This window comes from Papio anubis, chromosome X (genome assembly GCF_008728515.1).
Source record: "Papio anubis isolate 15944 chromosome X, Panubis1.0, whole genome shotgun sequence".
In the NCBI taxonomy this organism is placed as follows: Eukaryota; Metazoa; Chordata; class Mammalia; order Primates; family Cercopithecidae; genus Papio; species Papio anubis.
The window spans coordinates 142168764-142181055 of record NC_044996.1 but is presented as its reverse complement, the minus strand read 5'-3'; the positions used below and the strand labels follow the sequence as shown (position 1 = coordinate 142181055).

Genomic DNA, 12292 nt, shown 5'->3' with positions numbered 1-12292 from the left:
TATGGATATTTCAATACAAAAATCTCAACGGACATGCATGGGTGGTTCCTTCACAAGTTTAGGTTTTTTGCCTCTTATTCAAACAAGCGCAACTGCTAATTCACATTGCCAACCTCAGCAGGGCAGCAGATGTGTGTGCAGCCACACCGTGTGTCTGTGATACTCACGTACTGTTTTCAAGGTTACAGAAACGCCGAGGGGATGAATGGGTGGGGGAAGGGGGTGCTGGCCTGTAAGATGAAGATTCTCTACGGAGACTCCACTTACCCCGAGAGCATCTCGAATATCAGGATGCCGAGGGCCCACCAGTCCACGGCCCTTCCGTGGCCCTTGCTCTGAATGACTTCCGGGGCCAGGTACTCCGGTGTTCCACAGAGGGTCCAAGTCCTATATGGGCGACAGAGACAGACCCCCACAAAACTCAGTGGTGCTTGGCTAATGCAGTCACCTTAGAAGCTCTGATTGTTACAATAACTTAGTTGAGTAAAACCACCCTCCCTTTACCCTCCTGTGCACACATTTTACTGTGTCAAGACAGTAACATTGTTTTTGCTGATTCCTTTCCATAGTAACATTTCTTAACTGGCTTGGAAACTAAAGAATTGGTTTTATCATCCCTGCTACTGTTGCTGGTACTGTTACCACTGTTACTCAGAAGCAAAAAAAAAAAAAAAAAACTCAGTTTTTTTGAGTTATTTATACCTGTCTTAGTATAAATCATAAAGAATAAAATTACTTAATTAAAGGAAAAAGAACGAGATCACGTCCTCTGCAGCAGCGTGGATGGACGTAGAGAGGCCATTCTCCTAAGTGGACGCACATGTTCTCACTTATACGTGGGAGCTAAACAATGGGTATACATAGACACGGAGACGGGGAAAAACAGACACCGGGCCACTGGAAGGTGAAGGACAGGAGGATGAGGATGGAAAATCTAATTGTCACGTACGACGCTTATTACGTGGGTGACAAAATAATCGGTACACAAAGTGGCATACAGTTTACCCATGTAACAAACCTGCACACGTACCCCTGAACCTAAAAGTTTTTAAAATAAATAAATAAATAAAATTAAGTAAAAAAGAAAATCCTTTATCCCCTCGCCGCCCCCCCCCAAAAAAAGTGGCAGTGAAAAAGAATAATTCAAGAACTCACTTAGGCCAGGCATGGTGGTTCACACCTATAATCCCAGCACTTTGAGAAGCCAAGGTGGGCAGATCACTTGGGCCAGGAGTTCAAGACCAGCCTGGCCAACATGGCGAACTCCATCTCTACTAAAAATACAAAATGAGCCAGGCTTGCTGATGTGTGCCTATAGTCCCAGCTACTCGGGAAGCTGAGGCAGGAGAAATGTTTGAACCCAGGAGGCGGAGGTTGCAGTGAGCCGAGAATGTGCCACTGCACTCTACACTCCAGCCTGGGCGACAGAGCAAGACTGTCTCTCAGAAAAGAAAAAAAAAGGTGCAAGAGCAGAGTCTGTACTGTAACTGAGACTGGATGGTTCGCAAAGTTTACATTCGTTCTCTTCCGCTCTTTACACCCCCACCCCCCCCCCCCACAAAAATTTTCTTGCCCCCTGGAAACCAGTGTAAAGACAAAAACACACTTCCTCCCCTGCATGCCATTTTCCTTTAAAAGTGCCTGCTTTGTGCTCCAAAAGCAAAGTGGTGGCCTCAAGCAGGAAGCCTGTACTTCTTCCCCTAAGAAAGCTCTGGAATAAAAAACCACTTTCTTTATACCGGACCTCGCCCTTGCTAATTGCACTCTGCAAACGGCGAGCGGCTGAACCTGCATTTTGGTTACAGAAGCATCTGCTAAACAAAGTCAGGGAAAGATAACAAGGACCACAGCAGAAGCTGGAAGACTCATGGGCTGGAAAGGAGCTGAGCATCAGTAATCCCAGAGAGGGGGCCGTGTCTGGGCCACACTCCATTGGCGTTCTACTGCTGGGTAGAATGTCGCTTCGGGCTTTCAGCAATTCAGACCCGTAGCACACCTCCAAGCCACATCCACCCTTCCTGCCAAGGGCTGCCTTGGTGTGTGGAGCCTGTCTGTAGACAGGCAGGAAGAAGAACACCTTCGGAGGGAAAAAATATATAGATGTTTTGCAAAAGACCCTTCCCTTCCACCAGTCAAATCAATAAAAGAAGTAACTCTTATTTTGTAAGTTGAATGTAAAGAGAACAAAAAACAAGTTCCACAGAGTCTGGTAATGTACATGTTTATCCACTCTCAAGTTCTTTGCACAATGTATCAAGCATGTGTAAAGCCTATTTTATACCCAGCACATGTTGCCTGAGTCCGCCCTGTTTACAGTGGTGTGGGCATGTATCTTGGCTTCAGCTCCTCAGCTTCCTGCTTGCAGGAACCCACCCAAAATGTTGTTACTGGTATCTCTCCTTCCCTTCCCCACCACACCTCTGTACCCCACCTCTTTCCAGACAACAGACTTTTCCACATTAATCTGTAAGCCCTCGGGATAACAACAAACTGGCTGCCATCCAAATTTCAAATTCTGTCAGCCATCCATGAAATCAAAGTACCACAAGGTCAGGCATGGTAGTTTACAACTGTAATCCTAGTACTGTGGGAGGCTGAGGCAGGAGGATTGCCTGAGGCTAGGAGTTTCAGACCAGCTTGGGCAACATAGCAAGACCACTCCTTTACAAAAAAAAAAAAAGCCAGGTGTGCTGAAGTGCACCTGTAGTCTCAGCTAGTCAGGAGGCTGAGATGGGAGGATCACTTGAGCCCAGGGGGTCAAGGCTGCAGGGAGCATGATAGTGCCACTGTACCCCAGCCTGGGCAACAGAGCAAGACACTGTCTCAAAAAAAAAAAATACTGCAGGATCTAGCAGATGTAAGTCAGAAAACCAGGAAAGAAGACAAGGAGAGAAATTGAGTCCTCTTCCCACGGAAGAATGTGGAAGGGACTTACTCTCTATCTGCAGGTTAGATCTAACTATGGAACAGAGATCACCATGTGGTCCTGTTAAGTGCTTCTCATTCATTAGAATTAAGTCTACAAATGGAAAGTACAATGCACACTATTTCAGAAACATGCTCTCCCCTGCCCTGCCCTGCCCAGCAGTTGAATCAATTCCAAGTACACCCCGGCTGCTTCGACGCACGACACCTCTATCATTCTGCAAGACGAGTGACTTATTGGCCTGCTAGTTTTGTATTTCCACCTTGCTAGCCCATCCAAAGTGGCCTGAAAGTAGCTAAAAGCCTAGATCTTAGCTGATATGAAGCCCAGGTAGAGGCCACAGGTCATGCTACCGGCATTAGCTGCAACTTCTCCACTTACCTTTTGAAAGATGAGATTCTTTTTGGCTCTGTGTTAGGGAAAGGACACACACCTAAGGCTGTATAAGTTTCCAGGTTCTGACTTGCCTCAGAAAGACTTTGGCCCCATTAGAGTCACTCCTTCCTGCAAAAACCCCAATGCCTCACTAGATGTACAAAGAGACATACGCTGCTATGGAGAGATGTCGACTGTATGAATATGAGATGAGACAGTCTGAGTGTTGTGTCGACACCACTGGTCTGGACAGTGAATTATCCACTTCCCTGTTCCTGTCTCCTTTTGCTCACCTGTCTTTTGGGTAGAAGGAAGGTGACACCTGCTGTTCTGTTTTCTCACTGTTCTTAGTTTCACTATGGCCAGGGGGAGGGGAGGGAGGAGGCCACGTTAACGAAGCAGAAACAGAGCTAAGGATAGGATTCTCTGTAAAGTATAGATATCCAATGACTCCTGTGTTCTGAATGCCCACGCCTTCCACCACACCTGCACTGGTTGGACTGTGCACCCCCCAAAGTCCTAAACCCCAGTATTTGTGAGTGGGACCTCATGTGCAAACAGGATCTTTGTAGCTGCAGTCAAGTTAAGAAGAGATCATCCTGGCTTAGGATGGGGAATAATTGCTTAACAGGTACAGGTTCTCTTTTGGGATGACGAAATGTTCTGGAACTAGAGAGAGGTGATGGTTGCACGACACGGTAAATGCAATAGATGCCACTGAATTGTGCACGGCAAGATGGTTCAAATGGGCTGGCTACAGTGGCTCATGCCTGTAATCTCAACGCTTTGGGAGGCCAAGGTGGGAGTATCACTTGAGCCTTAGGGTTCCAGACCAGCCTAGGCAACATAGCAAGACCCTATCTGTACAAAAATATTTAAAAATTAGCCAGGCATCGTGGCTCACACCTCTAGTCTCAGGTACTCAGGAGGCTGAGAGAGGAGGATTGCTTCAGCCTAGGAGTTGGAAACTACAGTGAGCCGTGATCACACCACTGCACTCCAGCTTGGCTGACAGAGAAAGACCCTGTTCTGAAACATTAAAAATGTTAATAAAGATGGTTATGATGGTACATTTTAAGCGTATTTTACCACAGTAAAAAGAGAAAAAGAGGTCGGGCATGGTGGTTCATGCCTGTAATCCTAACACTTTGGGAGGCCGAGGCAAGTGGATCACGAGGTCAGGAGTTCAAGACCAGCCTGGCCAAGATGGTGAAACTCCATCTCTACTAAAAACTACAAAACTTAGCTGGGCACGGTGGCAGGCACCTGTAATCCCAGCTACTCAGGAGGTTGGGGCAGGAGAATCGCTTGAACCTGGGTGGCAGAGGTTGCAGTCAGCCGAGATCGTGCCACTGCACTCCAGCCTGGGCAACAGAGTGAGACTCTGTCTCAAAAAAAAAAAAATAGAGAGAAATGGATGACATCTCCAAGCTGAGTTTCAGTCCAGTCCCTCTTACGTCCTAGCAGGTGGCATCACCAGCCTCACTTTCTGTCTCTCCTCACGGTTTTATGACATGGTGAGCATGTCACTCAGCTAACAGGGACATGGTGGGGCTCAGGAGGAAGGACAGCTGATGAGAGCTTTTACACTTGATTACAGATACAAATGCATTTTTTTCCTTTTTATCAGAAAAGTATGAGCCAGTGTTTTGTCTGAGTTTGGTAATGCAGGAAATAGATATTAGCTCAGTACTCATAGTGAAAATACTACATTGCATTTTCTTATAGGATCTGGGGTTACAATGAAAAAGCAGGGTGTGGGATTTTTAATAAAAACGGAAGATTTTGTCATTTTTTTTTATGGGGACACAATCACAGTTCCTAGAACTGTCTGATGGGAACAAACAGTTGAGAATTTCAGGCCCATGAAGGGAGAAGGTGCATGTCTGCAAGCATGGGACAGCTTCTGACGGCCAGCCCAGGTGCTGGGAGGGGTTTCCTCTATGACAATGGCTCCTAGACACCACTGACCAACCTCGGCACAGTAATACCCACCTCCTAGTATGAACTACAGCAAAGTTCAAGGGAAAGTAGCAACACGACTGCAAATAGACTCGACATCTCAGGCCCTCCTTGGCTTCCGTCAAATACTCAAAGTCAGAAACTAAGGGAAAACGTCTCAAGTAACTAGAAAGACTTTTCTGGTGTTACGAAATATATATAAAACAATTATGTATTTACAAATGTATATGTTTAAATTTGAACTTATAATCTAAACAGTAAATGTGTAACACATACTAATATATAAATTTAAATTTTAAAAATATATTTATAAAATTATATATAAAACTGTGGATAATAATGTATAATTATAGCTACATATAATTTTCTAAATATACTTATATCATAATTTATGAGCATATATAATTATTTGGTAGTCATGTTTATAACTATAAAATTAAATATGTAATATTAAATATAAAATTGTATCCGTTTATTATATATTTATTGTATTAAATGATTTATTTTTAAATGATTATTTTAACTAAAAATTACATTATATTTATTTAATATATAATTATAATCTGAATATATTAATAAATTAACATATACATATGTTATGTTACATTAGTAATAAAGAGATAAATATATTTAAATATATAAATTTAATGTAGGATATATTATGTGCAATTAAATATTACAATTATATAGTTATTTATAATTATATACATAATTATGATTTTATACGTATAATTTTCAATTGTAAAATACACATAGCATAGAATTTTCCATTTTAAGCATTTTTAATTGTATAGTTCAGTGGTGGGAAGTCCGTCGACCTTGGTGTTCAACCCTCCCCACCATCCACTGCTGGAACTTCTTCATCATTCCAAACAGAAACTCCGTTCTCATTAAACGTCATCTCCCCCTACCCTGCACCTCCCCAGCCCCTGGCACCCACCATTCTATTTTCTGTCCCTATAATTTGAAAGAATCTAGGGCCCTCCTACAAGTAGAATCACACAATATGAGACCTTTTTGGTCTGGCTTATTTCATCCAATATCATGTGTTCAAGGTTTATCAACATGTAGAATGTGTCAGAATTATACTCCTTTTCATGGCCAATAATATTCCACTGCACAGACAGAGCTCCTGGCCAATTTTAACCAGTTCACAAAGCAAATGGCCTGGCTCAGGGGTGGGCAAATATTTTGTGTAGAGAGCCAGATGGCAAATATTTTAGGCTTTGTGAATCACAGGGTCTCTGTTACAAATATCCAACTCTGGTACTGTAGCTCAAAAGCCCCCAAAATGTGACTGTGTTCCAATAAAACTTTATTAACAGACACACAGGGGGCTGGATTTAACCTATGCAAGGCGAATTTTTTTGTTTTTGATGTTTTGTAGAGACGAGGTCTTGCTATGTTACCCAGGCTGGGCTTTTTTAAAAAAAAAGTTTTGTCAGATGTGATAAGGCCACTGAAGTTCTTTTTGAAAGGGAGTTCTCTGTTAGAGATAGGATGAAGTACACCTGCTTTCAAATAACTCAAGAAACAAACGGGCGAAGGAAAAAAAAACAAAGTGGCAAAGCTTTGATAACAATCGAAGCTGGGTGATGGGGCCATAAGGTTTCAACGTGAACTACTCTCTCTACTCCTGTGTGTGTGTGTGTGTGTGTGTGAAAGGGGTAAGTAGTAATTTTGAAAGACTAGGTTCAATATTACCCCTATAAGGCTAGAAATAAAAATCCAGAGGACAGTAATCAATGTAACATCTGGATTTAAAATGCTACAACAGAAGAACTAGGAAAGAGCTGTTGCGCCTGGCATGGTGGCTCACGGCTACTGTCCTGGCACTTGGGGAGGCCGAGGCGGGAGGACTGCTTGAGGCCAGGAGTTCAAGACTATCCTGGCCAATATAGTGAGACCCTGTCTCAAAAGAAACACAAAAAAACAAAAACGAACAAAAAGCTGTCACAGAGAAATAAAAAAACACCAAAAACAAACAAACAAAAAAGAGCTGTTGCAAAGAAAGAATACCATCTGTTATGGTTTAAAGACAGATGTACAAAGGTCGAACATCTTTAATCCAAATCTGAAATCCCAAATGCTCCAAAAGGCAACACTTTTCCAGCACCGACATGAGGCTCACAGCTCAAAGGAAATGCTCACTGGAGCATCCTGGATTTCAGATTTTCAAACTAGAGATGCTCACAAGTAAGTGTAATTCAAATATTCCACAATCTGAAAAAAATCTAAAATCCAAAACAATTCTGGTCTGAAGTATTTCAGGTAAGGGATGCTTGTGTTATGCATTTGAATTATAAAATCAAATTAAACACATCAGTATTTTATTTTGAGCATTTCATAAAACCAGAAATAATTCTAGTTTGCCACCAAATCTTTTAGGGGAGCTCTCTAGATAATATAAAGTGTGTGTGCAAAATATTTAAAATACAAACGTAATATTGCTGTTAGAAAACAAGAGCCTGGTGAACGCAAGTCACAAAAGAAAACCATCTGAACATACTGACAACCTAGGAAAGTCAGAAATCAAGTCACCAAGAGCAGTGGTGATGCAAGCCTGTAGTCTCAGCTACTTGGGAGGCTGAGAGACAGGAGGAATGCTTGAGCCTGGGAGTTCAAGGCTGTGGTGAGCCATGGTCGCACTACTGCACTCCAGCCTGGGTGACACAGTGAGACCTTGTCTCAAAAAAGAAACAAAAAACAAAGAAAGAAATTCGTGTCGTGAATAGAATATATGCTTAAGTATGTTTTTACCCCATGCTATAAGAGAAAAATGAGAAACGTACTTCTTTCTGGGATATGTTCAAAAATGTTATTCAAGGCCGGGCGCGGTGGTTCACGCCTGCAATCCCAATGCTTTGGAAGGTCAAGGCAGGTGGATACTTGAGGCCAGCTGACCAAGACCAGCCTGGGCAATGTGGTGCAACCAGGTCTCTACTAAAAATACAAAAATTAGCCAGGCGTGGTGGTACATGCCTGTAATCCCAGCTACTTGGGAGGCTGAAATGGGAGGATCGCTTGAGCCCAGGAGGCTGAGGTTGCATGAGCCAAGATCCCACCACTGCACTCCAGCCTGGGTGACAGAGTAAGACCCTGTCTTAAAAAAAAAAAAAAAGGTTATTCAAGATGAGGCCTCCCTGTTTAGTTCCATCTATTCTGTAGTGGTCTACGATACAGTGGTGAATTTAAGTTTTATTCAAAAGGCACATGTACTGTTTGAATCCTGAATCAGAGGCAGGGCCATGTACCTGCCCCCATGCACACAATTTCCCTGGGGTTGGGCCAGAAGAGAGATGCTTCGTTACAAAGAGGGTCAAAAAAAACAAGGAGAAAAGAGTACCCACAAAAAAAAAAGTTTCCAGAAGCTACACTACCCATACAGAGGAAGATGCAGTTCTTTGCAAAAGCAATCTATCAAGATGGTAATGAGGCATTTTCTAAGATTTTCACATGTTCATTAAGTACAATAATCGCTGCATGTTATATACTAAACTATCTTCGTCCATTTAAATAGACATCATGAATTAACTGGACAGTAACATGGTTTGTCAAACTTATAAACAAGTGAATATATGAAATATTTTATCTCTGGTTTGTTTGAATTAGACTGGCAAATGACTTTAAACGAATTTACTAATATACCGTGTGCTGCCAAGAGAGGGCAGCACGGATGCTGTAAATCAGTATTTTTAAAAATCCTGTCTTTCCTATTCCATGTAAAATGCACCTAATTTCCATGCGTCTTATTTTTGGAAATGTAATACAAGAAATACCACAGGGGAAAATCAGATTGAATTTAAATGCATCATAAAATTTCCCTAGGAGAGCCCTTTTCTAAAAGCCGCCAGAGAAGAGAGTCATTTAGTGTAAAACTGCCCCCACATCAAGTTTCTCAAAAATGCAGACGGTTTTACAATGTTAAGAGTATAATTAGTGTAATTATCACCTTACCCAACCCCACCACATCAAAGAATATGGAAATATAAGACGTATTTTCTAGGCTTGCCTGACCAAGACAGAAGCCGATAGCCATGTGCCATCCTGGGTATTTGAAATGTAGCTTGTCTACCGAGGAACTGATGTCATTATCTAATTCTACCTTAATTAATTTAATCGAATTGAAAACCCGACACTCAGTGGAGTTACCAACAATCTTTCTGAGGATTTTTCAGCAGCTTGGGCATGTGAATTTACTTTTTATGACTGTTGATTTTATACATGTAAATTAAACATCCATTGGGAACTAAGCTATGAGGCCGCCGAGGCATAAGAACCATACAATGGACTTTAAGGACTTGGGGGAAAGGGTGGGAGGTGGGTGAGAGATAAAAGACTACATTCTGGGGCCGGGTGTGGTGGCTCACGCCTGTAATCCCAACACTTTGGGAGGCCAAGGCGGGCAGATCACAAGGTCAGGAGATCGAGGCCATCCTGGCTAACACGGTGAAACCCCATCTCTACTAAAAAGACAAAAAGTTAGCCGGGCGAGGTGGCGGGCGCCTGTAGTCCCAGCTACTCGGGAGGCTGAGGAAGGAGAATGGCGTGAACCCGGGAGGCGGCGCTTGCAGTGAGCGGAGATCGCGCCACTGCACTCCAGCCTGGGCGACAGAGTGGGACTCCGTCTCAAAAACAAACAAACAAACAAACAAAAAAGGATAACTGTTTTCTCCTCAATGGAGAAACATACCTATATATAATTGTTCCAGGCTGAAATGTATCCCTTAAACCTTATATGCTGCAGTCCTAACCCCCAGAACTTCAGAATGTGACTATATGGGAAAGAGCGTCTTTAAAGAGGTCATTAAGGTAAAATGAGGTTACTAGGGCGGGTCCTGATCCAACAGGACTGGTGTCCTCATAAGAAGAGGAGACAAGGATACAGACATGCACAGAGAGACGATCCTGTGAGGACACAGGGAGAAGACGGCATCTCCAAGCCAAGGAGAGAGACCTCAGGAGGAACCAGCCCTGCCCACATCTGGATCTCAGACCTCAGCCTCCATGACAGTGAGAGGAAAAGGTCTATTCTTTAATGCCCAGTGTGTGGTCTTTTGTCATGACAGACTGGTTAAATGAATGCAATCATGGAAAAAAAATACATATACATGTATTATCAACTGAATGTGTGTGTTTCCCCCAAAATTCCTATGTTGAAATCATCATCACCAAAGTGATAGCGTTAGGAGGTGGGGCCTTTGGGAGATGATGAGATCACGAAGGTGGAGTCTCACGAATGGGATGAGTGCCCTTACAAAAGGGGCCCCAGAGAGCCCCCTCGCCCCTTCCACCATGTGAGGACACAGAGAGCCCCCTCACCCCTTCCACCATGTGAGGACACAGCAAGAAGGCGCTGTCTATGAACCAGGAAGTGGGTTCCTTCCAGGTACACAATCTGTCGCATCTTGATCTCGGACTTCCAGCCTCCAGAGCTGTGAGCCATGAATGTCTGCTGTTGAGGCTGCCCAGTCTATGAGCGTATGTTAGTGCAGCCCACACTGGCTGAGACAACATGTGATGGTTCGTTTCATGTGCTGCTGGGCCGTGGGGTCCCCAGATGTTTGTTCAAACGTTGTTTCGGGGTGTGTCTGTGAGTGTGTTTCCAGAAAAGAAACATATGTAATATCATACATATGATATAGTATGATATAGGTATACTATATAATATATAATATAGTATAATACATAGTATAGTATAGTAATATATACTATATATAATACATAGTATATGTAATATACAATATGTACAATATGTACTATATAGAGTACAGTAATATGTATGATATGACACAGGAATGTTATATATTATATAGTATAATATATAGTATACCTATATGGTACTATCATAGTCATAGTATACTATATTATAGTATAATATATACTATACATATATAATACTATATCATATGTACATAAAATATACTATGTTATATAAAATAATATAGTGTTAGATATATTTCTATTTAATATACATATACAGTGGAAATATATATATACATAATAGAAATATAGATACCAGAAAAAAGTAAGTGCGTGTGTGTGTGAGCAGGTGTGTGTGGAATATGCAATTTGGATTTTTTTGGTTTTTTTTGAGACAGGATCTTGCTCTTTCACCCAGGCTGGAGTGCAGTGGTATGATCACAGCTCACTGCAGCCTCAACTTCCGAGGCTCAAATGATCCTCCAACATCAGTCTCCCAAGTAGCTGGGACTACAGAGATCCACCACCATAATCAACTTTATATATATATATATATATATATATATATATATTTCTGTAGAGATGGGGTCTCGCTATGTTGTCCAGACTGGTCTCAAACTCCTGGGCTCAAATGATTCTTCCACCTCAGCATCCCAAAGCGCTGGGATTACAGGTGTGAGCCACGGCACCTGGCATTTAATTTCAAGAGATATTGTATCCTATTCGGTGCAGATCTATTTTATAGTCAGGGCAATTCAAACTTGGATATGACTTATTTCCTCATCATTTCGGGTCAACAGTGGAAATGTGGTGTTCGATTTCCTCCACGGTGCGGGTGAGGGAGAGCGACTTCCTGCCCACCGGCTCTTGGCCAGCAATGGCAGCCCACTTAAAATGAGCTGCAGCTCAGCCTGGCTCTCTCATCCCTGGCTGCAAGTGTCTCCCACACGAGAGTTACACTCTGGTTCCCAGTCTTCCCCTGCCTGACCTGCCACAACTACCACAATCTTTGTCATTGCCAAGCAGCGTAGATCCCGTCTGAGCTCACGTTCCTCTTACCTGTCTACCAGCTTCTTGGCGAACCCAAAGTCTGTGAGCTTGATGTGGCCATCCCTATCCAGCAGGATGTTCTCCGGCTTCAAGTCTCTGTAGACGATCTCCTTGGAGTGCAGGTACTCGATGGCACAGATGATCTCCGCAGAGTAGAAGAGCCCCGTGGTGCTGGAGAAGCGCCCTCGGTTGCGCAGGTAGCTGAAGAGCTCCCCGCCCGGCACATACTCCATGAGCATGTAGAGGAAGCGCTCGTCATGCCACGTCCAGAACCTG

The 12292-nt window shown here is 42.9% G+C and overlaps 1 protein-coding gene across 1 annotated transcript in view; it reads right to left on the bottom strand.

Annotated features, from left to right (window-relative positions):
* Nucleotides 1-200: 200 nt before the first annotated feature.
* LOC116271867 (cAMP-dependent protein kinase catalytic subunit PRKX-like) overlaps nucleotides 201-12292 on the bottom strand; it is a 72911-nt gene continuing 60819 nt past the window's right edge. Inside the window, exons 3-4 of the mRNA XM_031660628.1 lie at nucleotides 12026-12289; nucleotides 201-387 (exon numbers count right to left, since the gene is read on the bottom strand). Coding sequence (XP_031516488.1) covers nucleotides 264-387; nucleotides 12026-12289 — 388 coding nt within the window. The 3' untranslated portion in view covers nucleotides 201-263. The remainder of the gene's footprint in view (nucleotides 388-12025; nucleotides 12290-12292) is intronic.